Here is a 19,380-nt window from a genome sequence, read left to right as displayed (position 1 = left end):
TATAGTTGGAGTGTAGACAGATTTTTCTGTGTCTCCATCAAAATCATTCTTCAAGTGTGAGAAGAGTCTTTTGCCATCTGTGATTAAGAGAATAGACGAGTCAATGTCTACTCCAATATCTGTACCCACCAAACCTTCTAGTGGCTGCTCAGGTCCATTTCCTTTGGCCCTGGCTTTTGGTGTATGCTTGGGCCCATCTTCTTTGACCTTGAGTTGTCGAACAGTTGTTCATTCTCAACCTCAGTCACTGGACTCTATATCTACCGATGGAGACCTGCCTACTCAATGCAGTGCAGAATTTATAGAGGTGAAAATATCTCCTTCTAATAAAGAAAAATGATGTGATCATAAAATGAAAAGTTCTCCACCTAATTTTCTACCTAAATAAAAATGTCCACATTGATACAATGGAACTATTGAAATTTCCATTCAAATATAGATGCCATTAAGGATTTCATTGATTCTTGTCATCCTGTGTGTGTCTCCTTCCAGTAAATGATTCTGAAACCTGCCAATGTAGTCACCTTTTGGTGGTTTTCTTTGTACAGAAATGACAAGTTGTGTGATGGATGAGTACATGAAGGGGTGACACTGCTGGTCTATCGACACATACCCACCTTGTCTTTGCCACTGCATATAAGTCATATGATCACTGTTTGTTCTTTCTACTTGTCTCCTGAAGAGACTTACTATCAGTCAGACCTTGGTGCATCATTGAACAGTTGTCTTCTCCCTTTTTAATCTTGGGAGATTTTAATGGACATAGTCCCCTCTGGACTGATGCTGATATTGATGAGAAGTGTCGTTTGTAGAACATGTGTTCTCGGATCATAACCTTTTCATCTTCAGTACTGGTTCTTATACTTATTTTTATGCACCTACTGCTATTGATCTCTCTTTCTACTCCCCTTCACTTTTCTCTCATTTCTCTTGTGTGGTTGACAATGACCCAAGGGATAGTGATAATTTTCCTATTATGTTGAGGAAGACTGCTCATGGTTGATGCCATTTGACCTGAATGCCTTGATGGAAGCTGGACCAGGCCAACTGGCCCTCTTTTACTGCTCTCTCAGAACTTGATCCTGCCATCATCTGTAAGACATTGATAAAAGACTGGCAGCAGTGAATGACTATATTATCTGGATGGCTTCTCAGTATAATCCTAAAACCTTTTCAGTGGGTTCGTGCACATGCTCAGCAGGTGAGACGTCAAAACCAGAAGGAATCTTGGATTAAGTTCACAACTAGCATCTCTTCTACCTACAGTTTCAAAGTTGTATTGGACAAGATTCAGAAGGTCAGTGAACAGTATAGTTCTTGCTTCCTTTTGATTTCGCTCTCTGATGACCTGGAAGTTGCTGGTGACCAGAGCATTGCCAATACTCTTGGCAAAAGCTTTTCTCATGCATCTAGCACTTAGGCTTCATCCCCAACCTTTTTAGCCATTAAGACTTGGGCAGAATGATCACCTCTTTCCTATCGGAATGATGTCTCTATGACATTTTGCGAGACCTCCACTCTTATGGTTTGCAAGACCATTTGCCCATATTTATCATTAATCTTTTAACGGACCAGTGACTCCAAGTCTCTGTGGGTTTGACACCCATACTTTCTCACAGAAACTTGGAGTCCCTCAGGGCTGTGTCTTGAGGGTCACACTTTTCAGTGTGAAGATTAATGTCATCACTAGACAACTCCATCTTGCCATTGCAAATGAGCTTTATGTTGACAACTTTCACGTCTTTTATCAATCATTGAGCATAAGTTTAATTAAGCGACAACTTCAAACTGCCCTCAATCATTTATTAAAGAGGACCACAGCAAAGGATTTTGTTTTCTTTCTCTATTTTTGTCATCAACAGGTATTCACCCTAATCCTGAGCTCCGTCTTGGCGATGATGTTCTTTCTTTGGTTCCTGAGGGAAAATTCTTAAGTAAGCTTACATTTATTCTATACATAAAGCAGCTATGTATCATGTGTGCAAGGGCACTGAACATCCTTCATATTCTCTCTTCTATGTTTTGGGGAGCAGATTAATGTTCTGTGTTAAAGATCTATCATTTTGTCACTTGATCAAAACTGGACTATGGGTTCATGGTCTGTGGCTCTGCTGGGACCTCAGCCTTGCTTTCGGACACCATTCACATTATGGAGCTTCGGCTGTGTATGAGAGCTTTCTGCACTTCCCCAGTCCAGAGTTTGTACATTGAGTCTCATGAACTTCCTCACTACCTCCACCGTTTGCAACTGTCTTTATTGTATACTTCAAAACATTGATCCTTACTTGGGGTCATGTTTTCCTTCCTCAGTGGACCATGTTTTTTATGGTTTGCCATTTTTCCTTTTTACCTTTTGGCTGAATTTGGTCTGTCCTTGAATGATGTTGCTGTCTCCACTAGACAGCCCATCCCACCATGGTTTATTACCATCCACAAATGTGCCCTTTCTTTGAGTCATCTAAAGAAAACAGATACTCCCAATTGGGAATACCATTTATACAAATGGTTTGAAATCAGGTGACTCTGTGGGCTCTGCCATGGTTTGGTGTGGTTCACTGGTTGCACACAAGATCCCCTCTACAGTTTCTGTGTTTGCTGCTGAACTTATGTCATTTCTCTTGCCCTGGATCACATAGAAGCATTGCAGTACACAAACTGTACTATATATACTGACTCACTTAGCTTTATATTAGTCTTATAATCACATCACAATAGTTCTCAGCCTTTTCTCATCAATATTCAAAACTGACTGGCCCATTTCTTTTTATCATCTATTTCTATCCAGGTTTTCTGGACACCAGGCCATGTCAGTGTTTGTGGGAATGTGCTCACTGACACCACAGTTAAATCTGTCTGCTCTGGTGCTATTGCTGCCATGCCTGCTCTGTACGTGAACTACAGTCATGTATTCAAGGTTCGGCTCCTTGCCAGTTGGCAGTTGTCTTGGAGTGATTAACGTGATAACAACCTTTTTCAGATCAAACCTTCTGTTGCTGTTTGGCTGTCTTGCTTCAATAAAGATCAAAGGGAGGAAGTTGTCCTGGCTAGGTTACGCATTGTTCACATTTTTTTAATTCATTGTTTTCTTTTAACTGGGACTGATGCACCAACGTGTGGTGTATGTGACACTCAAGTCACAATAGCCCACATTTTACCATCGTGTTATCATTACAGCCATGAGCAATGGCACTATTTTTGACATGGGTTCACACCTCATTTTGGACAGTGTCATTGGTGATGGTGACACTGTCCACCTCAGTTGTTTTTTTTTATTTTTAAAGGCCATTGGCCTTTTTAATTCTGTTCAAGTTTTTAATTTGAAAATTTTCCTTTGTTTTCTTTTAACATGATTCCTTTTTATGTATTTTAATAATTTTACTTTTATTTTTAATTTCTTACTGGTTGTTTTGTCCAGATAGCCAGGTTGCTTTGTGCCAATAAATGCCAACCAACCAATCTTTTTCCCCATGTGATACTTTGGTATACAGTTGTTAAGAAGATGTATATTGTAGGATTAGAAATAAGTAGCAAATTAGTAAAGAAACGTTTGTCAGATGTATGAAAATATTGATAATTTACTAGGTAATTATCAAGCACATTTTTTTATGAATCTTTTATTTTTATTTTTGAATCTTTTGTAGTTATTGTGGCTTTGACTTTTAACACTTAGTTAGTTTAACATTTGTTACCAGTTAAATATAGTTATAGCAGTTTTAGAAAGTGGAATTTAAGGTTTCAGGATGATGTGTGAAAGTTATAAAATATAAGTTGACAAATATTAAAGTGAGTAAAGACTGTAGTTTATTTCTTTTAATTAATGTGTGATAGGCTTTAGTACTTAGGATTGTTTTTATATACTATTTTTATCAGAAGTTGTATGAATTAAGATATAAGTTTCACTATCATTAGGTGTTTATATCCATAAAATTTTGATATTGTGGTGCATGTCAAAATTTTGTAGGCTATTACATGCTGGTTCATGTGACGTAAGGAACTGAATTTAAATTACAAATGATAGTTAGCACTAGTGTCATCTGGTAGTTAGTTTCAACATGTACAGAGTTTACCACGCACCATGCCATTTTTCTACCACCACCAACAGGCACATACCACTGTTCTCCTTTTTTGGCTTTTTCCAAACCTATCACTCAAGATCGGGAAGCGTTATTAGCTTCGGCATTTGACTTGGTACGAGATCGTCAGAGTCGCAGGTCAGGTTCGTTATCCAGTAACTGTGATGATGCTGTAGTGATTTCCAATCATCCAGTCACATCAGGTAAGAAGGACATTTGTGTGCATTTTGAAATATACAGACATGTATTGATTTATTCTGAAGAAGCATGAAATTATAAACTATGAAACGTAGTACAAGAGAATTACTACGTACAAAAAACTATAAGCTATGAAAACTTAGTACAAGAGAATTATTACATACAAAAAACTATAAACTATGAAAACTTAGTACAAGAGAATTACTACGTACAAAAAAACTATAAACTATGAAACTTAGTGCAAGAGAATTACTACATACAAAAAACTATAAACAATGAAAACTTAGTACAAGAGAATTACTACATACAAAACATATTTACTAAAAAATTCAATTTTGTTGCAATGACAAAAACTGTATGAAAAATATTCCTCAGTTTTGTCTCAAAACACAGCTTCTACATATCACAAAATATACACATTCTGGAGATGGATACTGATGTCTTATCAAACAAAGAAGTAAGACTCCATTTATTTAAAGCTAAATTATACAAAAATGTGAGTGTAAAATAACTCAAGGTATCCAGTTACATAGAGTGATATCAGTATACAGAGAAAAGCAACAGAGAAACAAAATATAGTTTAACAGACAATAAACTGTGCCAAGTTATCATGTTTATTGCATTGTACAGCATACAATAATGTACAATGAAATGCAAAGTATCCAATTAAAACAATCAAAGTTAATACAAAAGTTAATTCTCTTGTACTAAGTTTCATAGTTTATAGTTTTCTTTATTCATTTTTTGTTTAAATTCATCTTTTTGTTTCTTTAGTTCTGTTTGTCAGTTTCCTAAAAGCATTTTATTTAGAACAAAGTAATAAGATAACTTATTTTTGTTAGTGGATGTACAACTTAGTAGTGTATAATAAATAGTGTTTTCACGTAATTTCCAGCTAATGATTTCAAACAGTGGTGTAACACTAGGTTTAGACTTGCTGTCTTGAAAGATAAAATGTTGTTGCAGTACTAGTCTTCATGATGCTGAATATGAAACTGTTTTGTGCTATTAAAATATTTACTTGAACATTTTAAATGTAGGCATTAAGCTAGTGTTACAATATGATAAAATAGTGTCTGAAACATTTTGTACTGATGCTTAAAGTATATCCTTAACTAACTGTTATATTTATACATTTTTTTTTTAAATAATTGTAAAAATGTGAAAGTATAGGTTTTGTTTAGGTGTTTATTGATTAGTATTCAATTAGTGCTTCTACTTTTTATCATCTTTTTTTTTAATAAAATGCTAAGATCATTCTTATCAAAGAAAATTTTCTGACCAATTTCTGTTGATAAGCTGTTTATAATGTTGACAGATAAACAACTTTAATTTACATAAGTACAATCGTTTTTTGCTGTTGCATTATGCTTTTTGTCTCAGTAATGTTTTGTTTAATAAGCAGGTGCAGTAAATGGAACTGATGGGCAGTATATATCTGGAATTCCTAGTACTAATCCTCTTTTGGGAAAACTAGACACTCCCAATATCAAGAAACGACACAGAAGAATGAAGAGTAGTGGAGGAAAGAACCTTGAATCTCTCGATGGTTGGTTCATACATATAGGGTTATGTTTTTCACATTGAGGAGAAATGTTTATACTAATATGAGCTAAAGATAACAGTACCTATTTACTTCAGTAAACAGGCAATTAAGATTTGATGCTTACAATGGAATTTCTGTTTAATATTTGTTTTGTAATTTTTAAGAATTGCAGCTTGGGTTGGACTGTTTATATTACAATTATCCCTGTAAGTATTGGTGCACACTTTAAGTGGCCTAATTCTGTTTTTATGACAGTGTATCTTTGATCCTCTATTCAAACAGAAATAAAAACACAAGGGTCTTAATAAATATAGTTTATTTTAAACAAAATGATTAAGTTGAAGTTATGTATGTTTTCAAAACAACAAATTTCAACTCCTTACATTATGTAGATTTAGAATTATTGGAGGAAAAGGAATCATAAGGAATAATAGAGAAGGATATGAATTATGAATGTAAAGAGGTTATAGGTGATTCCTTGATATGGCAAGTGGATAAAATAGTCTGTACAGTAAATAAGGAGAAAAGAGTTAAGATTATACTACCTAGAGGTAGGAAACACAATTGACAGAGCAAAAGATACAATTAAGGGGACTGACAGCAATACAGTCTTTGTTATGTAGGTAGGAGATAACAATATAAGGAAAAGTCAGAGGAGCTAATTAATAACTTCAAGGGGTTGATAAAAGCATTTAAAGATAAAGACCATAAATAAATTGTGTCAGGGATACTGCTAAGAATTAATAGTGGAGATGAAATTTTGAGTAGATCACTAGAGCTAAATGCTAGGCTGAAATTAATATTTAATAATGAGCAGGTTAGCTGGTAGGACTTATGGAATCAGTTCAGTGAGAGGAAGGAACTTTTTGGAATGTATGGCTTTTACTTAAGTAGGAAAGAGTCTGACATGTTTGAAAGGGTTATTAACTCATCATTAACCTGTTCAGTGTCGTAGACGAGATAACTCGTCCAAGCCGATTGGTAACACAGTGCCACGGACGAGTTAATTCATTCTCAATGTGTTTTTAAAGACATTCATTTGACTTACTTACAAATTGTTTCACTTTCAATCCAAAATGGCATCACGAAAAAGTTACAAAATGAAGAAGCATCAGAGTTGTATTTTGAACTTGGTTCGGAGTTGCCATAGCAGCTGAAATACTTTGCAGTCAACAGGTTAATGGAAGCTTAAAACTAGAACTAGATAGTGGTGAGGCAAAGATAAACTAAATAAAACAAAATTAATATGTAGAGAAAAGCTGCGTAAAAGTAGTTACAAGAATAGGTTTAGTAGGCTATTGTAATACTAGAGGTACAAGAAATAAAATAGATGGCTTTAGGCCACTGGTAGGAATAGAAGATTGTGATATAATGGGAATAACTGAAACAAATTTAAATGTAGATAATTTTGATGACAGAAGTTTCTTTGAAATACATGGTTATAGGTTATTTAATAGGGACAGAGTAATGGAGATGGAGGAGAAGTGGCTTCATATGTAAAGTGTGAGGTACATCCTGTTGAAGTCAAGAATATCAAGGATTATAGCAAGGAGATTGAATCAATTTGGGCTTTTGTTGGTGGATATCTGTTAGTAGAGATCTGTTACAAACCACTTGATGAATCTGATGAGTAACTTTTACACTGAGATTGAGGTTTCAGCTGTTAATGAAGTCATAATTATGGGTGATTTTAATTTCAGACATATTGATTGGGAAATGCTTAAGCCAAACTATGACAGAGAAAGGTTTTTTTAAATTGCTAAAAATGGAATTTTCCACCAATTGGTAAAGGAAACTACTAGAAATAATGCTTTTTTAGATTTGTTGTTAACTTCTAATATAGGAATGGTAGAGAAGGTGGAAATTTGGGAACATGTAGGTACAAGTGATCACTGCTTTATTAAGTTTGATGTGTAGTGGAAATCAGGAATAATGATATTTTGATTCTAAATTTTAAGAAAAACAACAAACTTTGAAGGGATACAACAAGAATTATCTTGTGATAATTGGGCAGCTCAGTTATCTGGAGACAATGAGTAAATATGGAAAAATTTTAAAGAAAATATTTTCAATATTAAAAACAAATATATTCCTTACAGAAAGAAAAGGGTAGCTCCAAGTAAAAAGTGAAGTTGGCTCACAAAGTATATAAGAGATCAAATTAAGGAAAAGCATTACATATTTAAGAAATTTAAATTGATTAGTATTATAGAAGATCAAAAAAGCTGGTCATACAGGCAATTATGAAATCCAAAATGGTGTATGAAAAACATTTGGCTGAAAGGATAAAAATTAACAGTAAGGATTTTTTAAGTACATTTGGCATAAATAAAATGTCAGACACTTGAGGGATGTGAAATGAAGGCTTGTATCTCATGATTATGAAATAGCTGAATTATTAAATTCTGCATTTTTTTCTGTTTTTACCAATGAATACTTAAGCAGTATTACTCTTCTTGAGTAATTGATAGATAAAAATTAAGCTGAATAAGACAGTTACATAAATTCTGAGGTTATTGAAATAAAATTGGGAGTTTAAAGAATGATAAAGCTCCTGGACCAGATAATATTTCCCCAAGGGTTTTAAAGGAGGTCAAGGATTGGATATGTGAGCCACTTGTTACAATTTTTTTGTGAGGTCTTGATTAGTGGATAAGTACAAACAGAATGTAAATTAGTTAATGTTACTTCTTTCTTCAAGGGAGGTAATAGAAGCTGTCCCAATAATTATAGGCCATTTGGTTTTACATAAGTTGTGGAAAAAGTTTTGGAAACTATGATAAAATATACTATGCAAAGTTATTTAACAAAGTTTAGAATTTTATCAGACCATCAAAATGGTCTTAGTAAGGAAAAGTCTTGCCTTACAGATCTTTTGGCATGCTTTGAAAATGTTACTTGTATGTAGATGATGGCAAGGTTATAGATTTGGTGCATCGGGATTTTAAGAAAGCATTTGACAAAATACCATATAAAAGACTTGTAAAGAAACTGATCTTGTAAGTGAGGGGAATAAGTCAACGAATTAGATAGGAGAGTTGCTTGATGGAAGAAAACAGAGGGTTGTTATAAATGTAGTTCAGTGAAACTGGATTAATGTTGCAAGTGGTGTACCTCTTTATGAAGAGAAAGAATTGGCTGTTTTCTACCTGTGTGGAATCATTTCTTAGTAGTTCATTCTTATTTGTTTAGGTAACACATGATGGTAAAACATGTACCAATGCAAGCACTTTAAGATGTCATTTTCATGCAAAGCTATTCATGATTTCTATTGAAGGTGGAAAGATATTCTGTAAGTTTTTGATATTACAAGAGGTCATTAATATGCAGGTTATAGGTCTCCTCATACTATATCATTTTAAATAAATTTGGTTTGAGTTTGTTACTCACCTTGTTCAAATTTAATGTATATTTTACAGCAAGGAAACTAGTTAACACTATAGTAGTAAAACAAACTGTTTATGTATTTATTGTTGAATAACTCAGTGTTGTTCAGTATATCCAACACTGAGATAATTATCTATTTTATCTTTTTTTCTAATTATTTTGGATTACATTTGCATTTTATCTAAATTCAGCCTTCTTTTCTTCATTTTACATGTTGTTTTCCATTACAAAATTTTGTTGTATTTTTGTGCTGTTAGTGAATTCACTGGAAGATGTTTACTGGACTGTGTCACACATGAAATATGCTCAAAAACATTTTAAAATTTAAATAAATTTGTTTTTTTATAATACAGTTGTAATTCAACTTAATTCATTTACCTTCAAATGGTCTAGTTTCAAGAGATTGGTAAATATGATTCCATAGTTAAGATACTGTATAAAAGGTACTTTCCTAATAGGGAGAAATAAATCCTTATCATAGCAAATGGTAGTGTGTCTTGCAGTCAGAAAACAACTTACATGACATACTGTGTGTTATTAACAGAAATGGTAGTTTAACAGTTTTTCTCCTTCTGTCACTTGGACTGTGGTAATTCAAATCATCACATACTTTCAATTAATGTGCTCTATTGAACTATTATTTCATCTATTAAATTTCAAGGCAGTTCATTTAGAAATACCCCAAATATAACATCTGACATTTGGTTGAGTTTTATCCATTTTGTATTTTCACCAAAAGTAGAGAAAACGGATGTGATAGAAGATCATACTTTTATGGATTTATTTCAAGTTTGGTACACTGATAGATCTTTAGAACCTATAGTTAGGAGTTTCATTTGGTACAGTTAAAAACATTTTAAGTTATTCAACAAAAACTGCTCAAGTTTGACAAACATGTTTGTGCACACCTATGCAAAATATCATGTGAGCTCTAGGTCTAACATTTTTACTACGTCTTCAGCCTCATAGCATCAGTGTAAGGGAAGCTGTTAATACTGTTTTAGAGAGGAAACTACCACCATATACATATATGGTCGGTTCTGTAAATAAAAGTTTGTTCTGAATAATATGGTTATGACCCTAAAGATAATGTTAGTTACTGTTGAGTGTCACTTTTTAACTTGGTGTAATTTTATGGTATGTATTGATAAAAAAAAGTCTTGCTTTCTGATTAAAAACACCTTAGGTGTGAAAAAAAATGTTGCCAAAACAAAAAGACTGAACATGCAATTTAAAGAGATCAAATCAAAATTGGCAGTCAAACTGGTATCTACATTTATACACTGATAATAATTTGACAGCAAATATTGGTATGCAGTGTATTTTATTTTACCACTATGATCTCAAAATTGAACAAAAAATCTAACCAGATTCTGGTAGTAGTTTCTTTTCTTTTCACACCCAAGGTATTTTTGGTTTAAATAGCTTGTATCCAGAACTACTTCATAATGCAAATTTCTGTTCAAATGCTCCAGATTTAGAGAAAATATGACTAATTCAATATCTTTATTCTGTAAGTGATTCAATAAAGTTTCTACTTAGATATGCTTGTCTTACCCTGTTTTTATGATTGAAAAAATGAAAATAATAAGCCTAGTGAATCAAATTTCATCCACTGATTTATTGAAATTTTATTGGTTGTATATAAAGATAATTTCCATAACATTTAGTATAATAAGTTGTTTGTAGAGTAAGAATAAAATCACAGAATTCACATGTGAATTATTATGATTGGTTAACTTTTTTTTTTTAAATGCTTCAATACATAATGAAAGAAGTTTGACAACCTTATTGTTCTATTTCAGAAGTGAAATGTGAAGTGTAAATTTTAGTTAAGCCATTTTCAGTACAGTCATAAGTATGTGTTAGCCCAGTCTTACAAAACAGAAGTGTTTAGTTTGGTTTTGAAGGAAGTTGTTATAGGTGTGGCAGTAATTTTTTGTGTCAAATAAAATTAATAAAGGAGAAGAAAAGTTAGATAAATTACTTAAAGAAAAAGCTTCCAAAAGAAGCCTGGGAACAAAAATTATCCACAAAGCATGAAAGTTGAAGAATGAAAAGAAATACTAGGGGAATACAGATAACTAGAAATGAGTAAAATAACAAAATTATAAAAAAACAACAACAATGTTTTAAATAATAAAATCTGTTATAAAGACATGTCAGGTAAAGTAGTATGACATGCATTTTATATAAATGGAAAGTAAATAAGTTTTTATTGAGTGTTCAATGAAAGTGGATAGTAATAATACTATTAGTTAAAACCAAATTGTTTATTTTGAGATGTTGGCCCTCCAACCAGATCTTTAAACTAGTAAATATTATAGTGTTCAATATACAGTTAACTTTTAAAAGCTCCAATTATAGAGCTGTTAGCTAAAAATAACCTATTTTTTTAACATGTTGAATAATCCTGATAGTTCAGTTAATGGTAGTAACTTTCTTATTCTTTATAACCAAGAATAAAACCATTTTTCCGTCTTATCCTGTATGATGCATTTTGTTAATTTGGGATTATAGTATGTTTTTGTTTAATTACATTTTACTGGAATATTTATGATAAATTTATTGCAAGATTTAGCTCCAGTATATATAGGTTTTTAATCCAAATTTTATTACTGCTTGAAAAAGAATTGTTAAGAATGTTTTGTTTTTTTTTCTTTTCAGACTCTGATGGATATGAGTTTGTTATTGTCTCTCTAGATAATAAACAATGGCAGTTTGAAGCCACCAGTAATGATGTAAGTAACTTACTAAATACTTAATAAATAATAAATGCAAGTTGAGATAATCATCAATGATGTACGTGTACCTTCTGATCACTTTATTAAGATCCTTTCATACTCATTCAAAGAACACTTTATTTGCATATGCAAAACAGCCTGACTGTATGTTACATTAGGGGATTGTTTGAACCTCACAACAATGTTGCCATGCCACAGTTAATGTTTAAAATAATGTATTTAAAGCAAGGATCTCTCTGATTTTCAAAAGAGCATGATAAAGTTGCTTGCCAAGTGGAAGCTTCATTGACAGATATTGTTTCTGTAACTGTCTATTCAAATACATCTCTCTCAGTGTCTGTTAACATTGGCAATCAGTTGTCACCATGGAAATAAATTGGCTGCAAACTGCTAGTAGCCAACTAGATTTTGTATAGGTTTGTAAGATTCAACACATGTTGTCCCACCTTGTGCTAGTGGCCAACTGAAGGGAGAGATTATTGTATGGGTTTGTAAAATGCAACTAATTCCCAATTGTAATATGTAGAAGCTTTGGTGACAACTCAAAAAATGGGTTGTGTCAGTACACCTTCGTTGGTGGTTAGAATATGTGATGTATTGTAAAGAATTATGTTTCACCACTCTGTCCTCTTAGATGTAGAAAATATTCTTGTGGTAGGGTGTGTGTCTCCTGAAGGATACAAATTTTACCTGAACGTTACTAGTGGTTATTTCCAATCTACATCTTCACCTAACAAATAAGTTTATTTTGAAGACAACAATTCAGCAATCCATTTGCTTCTGTTATTCATAAGAGACCACAGCAGTGACTTTGTTAATTTTCCTTAGGTAATACATTTAATGAACCTTGGCCTCATTAAGCCTTTCTGAAATTAACGTGTTTGTTGTATTTTGTTTGTAATCCTCTGCTGATGTTTATGAACTGGTTGTAGATCTTAATCCATAACAAGTAAACAAGACACTTTCCTTGTTGTGGAATCTGTGTCATATTTTATGTTATTATCATAGCAATAGGTTATCAAGTGGTGTCTTCATAATGTGGCCAGCTTTTGTGACTTAACACATAACCAGATAATAAGCAAAGGCAATTTGAACTAATGAAAAAAACTTATTTAAATAACTTGCATGATTTAGACTGTAGGCATCCTTGTGGTATGCAACTCATAGAATACATATGTGTATTTAATAAACAAACAAGAATAACAGCCATTAATCAAAAATGTGATTCTTTTGTTGCTGTTTCATATTATTTCTGAAGATATGCCCAAAGAAATACTTCAGAACTGTTAATTATATTATGTAAAGAATACATCTACTTGTATAATAAACAGTGACACTTGTAACAGTTAGTGTTCATGTACAATACATTTTAAATGTGTGTGTTTCTATATATATATGTAATAACCATTGACAATTTACATAACTAGTGGTTATGTGATATATGCAGTATTGGATGATTATTAACATAGGATAAGTACTTGAAAATAATTGTAAAAGTTAGTATTTTCTGAATGTGTAAATGGACTAACTTTAGGTATAAACAATTTATTATTTTAGAAACACCAGATACATTTTAAGTTGCTTGTAAATTTACATATAATAAGTTACACATAGTTTGTATTTAAGCACTAGTTTCAACATATGATTTATCTTTGTGTGAAATTTATAAAAGGTGGCTGTACATGTGATAGATAGATAGATAAATATGTTTTTAATGTTTTCATATGAAAGTGTAAGAGGAATATATTAATATTTTTGATAGAATATTGAAAACACATGTAATGTTTTTATGTTATGTAAACACTGTGTACACCTAAAACCAAGTAGAAATACTTGAAATAAGTGAGGACGATCAAGTAATTATATTAAAACATTTAACTTTATTTCTGATTTGTTGAGTTTTGTGGAAATTTGACCTAATATCAGTAATTTCTAGTAAACTGTAGGCCAAATAATCACTGACAGTTTGAGTATTTATTGGTTACCTACATATTGTAATGTAATTCTCTGGTTTTGAATGTTGTTTTTATTTGCACAAATATTTTACAGGAGAGGGATGGTTGGATTTCTGCTATTGAGCAACAAATTCTTTCTAGTTTACAAGGAATACAAAGCACTAAAGCCAAGGTAAGAAATGTACATTACAAAAAAAATCTACAGATATGTATAAATGCATCAAATAAGTTTTAGAGTTTTTCAAAAATCACCTGGAAATTTCTAGTAATCTTAAGAAGATTAAATAAAATTACGTTGCAGCAGATGCAAGTGTGATATGTAGAGCATCTTTATGCATTTGATCTTGGATATGTTTGAGCTCTTATGAATCTTTGATCTTTTGTTATATATTATTCAGAAGATATATGACTGCTGTTAGTTTAACTTTCAGGCCTGGCATGACAAGGTGGTTAAGGTGCTTGACTCACAATCTGAGGTTTGTGGGTTCGAATCGCTGTCACACCAAACATGCTTATCTTTTCAACCATAGGAGCATTATAAGGTATGGTCAATCTCACTGTTTGTAAAGTAGTAGCCTAAAGTTGGCAGTTGGTGGTGATGACTAGCTGCCTTCCCTCTAATCTTTCACTGCTGAATTAAGGATGACTAATGCAGATAGCCCTTGTGTAGTTTTGCATGAAATTCAAACCAAACACACAAACAAGTTTATCTTCTTATTAACTGTAATATATATTTAGTTAGTATTGCTTATGGGTTTTAGATGGGTTTTTGTTTAGTTGTGTGATTTCTGTTTTGTTTTGCTTTTTTTTTTTCAGTCCAGTTCAAGCACTCAGCTTGGAGCAACTACTGTTCAAGCGATAAGAAACCCAAACCTAGGAAACACACACTGTGTTGACTGTGATGCTACAAGTGAGTTGTTTTAATTCTTCATTTAGTTTCTTGACTGTGTTGTGAGGACCTCAATAACTAGGTTAATAGTTTCTGTTCGGTACATGATTATTGGGTTTTATGGTAATAGTAAACACAGATACAAAATATTTGTTAGTTGTAATTTTAAAAATTTGGAAGAACTCCTAGCAACACATCTTTTTAACTTATTATTTGTCTTTCATGGCTTTATTAACTTGGTGACAGTATTTTTTATGAATTTTGTTTTCACTAGGGAATAACCTGAGAACAACTTCAGTTGAAGAGTTTAAAACTTCTTCAGTAAACATAGAAAGTAGAATTCAGAGTAAAAATGAGTTATTTTTATTTTAGTATGAATTTAAAGTAAAAAGCTTAGTGTTAGATTATGAGGATCAAACTATTACATATTTTACCAAAACATAAGTGTATTATATATAAGAGAAAGCAAGACAAAGTTTCTTTCTATTCAGCATTAAATGGATTCAAGTTTCATTCAGTTCTTGACTGTTTTGTGAGTTCTTAGCTTTCAGCAAAATACATATACATTCAGGCATAGTAAATTAATAATTTTGTGTTCTCATATTACTTTTTGTGTATAAGAGAAAATAGTGTTCATCTTGAAAGTTTAGAATTTGACTTAAAGGTGGGCCTCATTATTATCAGGAATAAAGGGGGACAGTGATAATACAAACATCAAAGCCAGTTTTTTATTACTTAATACATATGTGCTTGTCATGTTAAAGCTTGGTTTTGATTCCAAAAATATATATTTATTATACATTTTCAGCTTGAGAAACACAGTATTGAAGTTTCAATAGTATTAGCTTGTATTGTAAAAACCAGTGCAGCCCTAATACAAGAACGTGAGTTATAAGGCTTTCTCTTTATATTCCATTTTATGATCTTAGGGTTCTGCTAATTTTTACATTTAGCTGCAAAAGAACTTGGAAAGTTGCATCCTATTTATATAAGTGAAACATGAAACTTTTTCAATAAAATAAAACAAATACGGTATTATTTAAAATTGTATCGTAACACAACAGAAAGTGGAAACATGCTGACACTAATTGTATTAAACTTGTTCCCATTTTTATTCTATATGAAAACTGTCCAGTTTAACAACTTTTATCAAATGTACTTGGTAGCAGAAAAGAAACTGGAGAATAATGTTCTGAGAAGATTTTCATCCTTACAAGTCACATAAGGAACAACAATGATGAAGAAAGTTACCTTCTTAAACTAGAAAGCTGTGTAATCTACAAATATAGTAATAAATAAACATGATATAGACACACACACACACATGTAGGTGCTCCTACTGTGAAAATACTGCAGGTGATCATTCCTTCATGGGATCTCAACATTATTTTTATATGGTAAAAGTTTGTAATGGGTGTTACAAAAAAGCACATGTAAAGTCTTAATTTTAAAATTTATGTGTGGTGATCTTTCAAAATATTTTATAGTGTGCACTTTTACTGGATAAACAAGATGCCCATAATAAATAAATATTCAATAATTTTGCACCACAAGTTAAACAAAAATATTTTTGAGAACATTGTAAATTCGTTATGTGAAAATATATCAGTTATAAATATCTACATTGAAATATTACTGTATATCTGGTGACCAGTGGCATAGGCTTTTGTGCATTAAAATTAGAGTGACTGGAAAAGAAATAGAACCCAGTTTCTCTGTTGTCAGTGCTGTGATTTTGTCAGCGACATTACAAACAAGTTTAAATAAATGTTTATTTGATATATAAAAATATTAAAAACTAAAAATATTTGCTTGAAAAGCTTACATTCTAGCTAGTAGATGGAACTCGAAATTAAAAATGTTTACTTTTCTGTAATAAGAGACTGATAGATCTATATTATGTTGTGAGAACCTAGAATATTTCTCATGAGGAATCAGGTTCTGAATTGCAGAAGTGTTTAAATGAAGTGTTCTTAATGGCTTTATCTTGTGACATATTAAGCTTGGTTATGCCAATTTTAAAATTTTGATTAACCCAAAATACTACAAATAAAAAAGAGAGGTAAAATTACAAGTATTATTAGCTACGTAGCCATAGCAGTCATTAATTAAATATGAAATTTCTGGAAAATATTTGGAGAGTCATTACACTTAGACTAAAACAAACTAGTCATTTGTGATTAATCTTTTAGTTTTTGAATTAAAAATAAATGTAAATTGTACTTATTAACTTAAAGTTTAACTAAGCTTAATGAAAACATGAAAATAATAAGCATTTATTAATTTGCTGCAAGCTAGAAATTATTGTTTACAAATGCCTATAAAACAATCTGGTTTATCTCTGTGTCATGTGTTGGAAAATGTTTACTGACATTAACAAAACTTTTGAATTAGTATATTATTTACTGTTTTTTTGTCTTGATAGAAATTGTTAAGTTAAAAACGTATATCCAATATTATTAAAATATGTATTGATGTTATTTTATTATTATTTTTATCTTAGATCCTGATTGGGCAAGTCTCAACCTGGGAGCTTTGATGTGTATTGAATGTTCCGGAATTCACAGAAACTTAGGATCTCACATTTCACGAGTTCGTTCTTTGGACTTGGACGAGTGGCCGTAAGATGTTATATACATTCTTCTTTGCTTTAAACATAACTCTAATAGAACTTATTTCTATATATCTGAAGAAACTCAAGATGTGTATCTTGACAACCTAAGCTCATCCTGCAGTAAACAGTTAAAACTCGTGGCTTTATTTCTTCTTCTATTACAGGCCTGGACATGTCAGTGTAATGATGTCTCTCGGGAAACAAGGTGGCCAACAACATATGGGAAGGGAACACCAGAGGAAGAGCAAAACCTACACCAAATTCTAGCAGGTAGTTTGTGATAAGACAAAGACATATCTACAATATATTGAATATTTTCTGTAAATCTTGTTACAGTTTTTTCTTGGTAAAGGATAAATTATTATCTGTGATTGTTGAAACGTAATTTCTGTATCTTTCCTAGGGAAGAGAAAGAACGTTGGATTAGATCTAAATATGAGTTGAAAGAATTCCTTGTTCCCATTAACACTACCATTCCTCTAGGACAGGTGAGTTGTGAATGTAGTTAACTGAAGTTTGCAAAAATCAACATCTCTTCTTGATCCTTTCTTTTTTGAGCTATCGTGTGCTATTGTATAAGACAATGCTTGTTACTCTTAAAACAATATGTGATTTTACACGTTGTTTTATACACAGGTTAAAGATGGAATTCCAATAAGAACTCTCTGGTTAGTAAAATATTTAACCAAAATTATATTGTTCATATTACATTTGTTTTGCTTTCTTGAACAAGTGTGTTCACATCTTACCACCTGCTGCAATACAATAACATATTTATAACTGTATCATTCGTCCTGATTCTTCATAACTATAAGTTATTTATCTTACATAGTAGTTGCAATTAATCAAGACATTTTTTATTTCAAATGTATTGACTTCATTCATTGTACTAATATTGCTAATATTATATCATATAGTTTCTGTCATGTACTCTAATTTTGTAACTTGTTTTTATATTAATGACTGTATCTTCAGGTTTAATATTTTTTGTAGCAAAAAAGGAATTCAACTGTGATGAAACTTTGTAAAGTTGTTTATTACATGTTTGTTATTTAAGTTATGCCACATTAAGTACTGTAGCATTTGAAGAGCATAAAAAAACCACACTTGTGGTTATACTGATTACCTCATTGTGCAGGTTAGCACAGTTTAAAATTATCTTCTATGAATTTCTTTACAAAAGTAACATCCTAGATTTGCTTGACAAATAGATGTATAGTATACACCAAACGTAAAAGAAATGCACTTAATTTGCTCAACGAATCCAGGATTATTTTATTATTACACACTGACAAAGATGGTAAGTGAAGAGTTTTTTTTTAATAGGTGAGCTGAATTTTTCAGTATTATATTCCAGAGTAAATGAAAAATTTGGATTTTGGAACATGCAGAAGCATTTATGTATTAAACACAATGAGAAACTAGCTGAATGTAAATCTACAAGTACTGAATAAACTGTTTTTGTATCCATTATATATGAGCTGCATTCATAAACATTATAAATTTTATTTCAACTAACACAAGAAAAGAAATTGCTTGGAAAATAATTATCATTACATTAGTCTTAAGTGTTCTTTTAAAACTAACTTTCTACAAAGACCTGATAAAAAAAATCTTTTAATCGAATGAGAATGGGCCAACTCCGTGTTGTTAAAGGAATGTTAACTGTTACTCTAAATTTATGAAGTATCTACATGAAATGTGATAAGCTTTTAATAAAATATACAGAAACAAACAGATGTATCACAAAAGTATTTTGTACTCAAGATACATCTGTAAACTGATGATACTAGTCTGACTCAAGTCAGAGTACAACGTAAAGCCCATGAAGAATAAAAATATTTTATCTTTCGTAAAGTCTGCATTTCAGTAACTTCTAAAACCACTGAGATTAGTATGAGCAACTTTTATTCAGTATCCCTCTAATAATGTATCTGATATTTACTCATCACAACCTGTCACCAAATCAGTAAT

At 31.6% G+C, this 19,380-nt stretch overlaps 1 protein-coding gene across 1 annotated transcript in view; it reads left to right on the top strand.

Annotated features, from left to right (window-relative positions):
* The window catches only part of LOC143249814 (centaurin-gamma-1A-like), a 152,229-nt gene that overhangs the window by 121,219 nt on the left and 11,630 nt on the right, over window positions 1-19,380 (top strand). Inside the window, 9 exon segments of the mRNA XM_076500296.1 lie at window positions 4,103-4,276; window positions 5,677-5,820; window positions 11,872-11,945; window positions 13,998-14,075; window positions 14,720-14,813; window positions 17,296-17,413; window positions 17,571-17,601; window positions 17,603-17,676; window positions 17,810-17,894. Of these exon segments, the coding sequence (XP_076356411.1) occupies window positions 4,103-4,276; window positions 5,677-5,820; window positions 11,872-11,945; window positions 13,998-14,075; window positions 14,720-14,813; window positions 17,296-17,413; window positions 17,571-17,601; window positions 17,603-17,676; window positions 17,810-17,894 (872 nt within the window).

Source organism: Tachypleus tridentatus, chromosome 4 (genome assembly GCF_004210375.1).
Source record: "Tachypleus tridentatus isolate NWPU-2018 chromosome 4, ASM421037v1, whole genome shotgun sequence".
Taxonomy (NCBI): Eukaryota; Metazoa; Arthropoda; class Merostomata; order Xiphosura; family Limulidae; genus Tachypleus; species Tachypleus tridentatus.
Note: the sequence above shows the minus strand (reverse complement) of the source record. Positions and strands in the feature narration are given on the sequence as shown.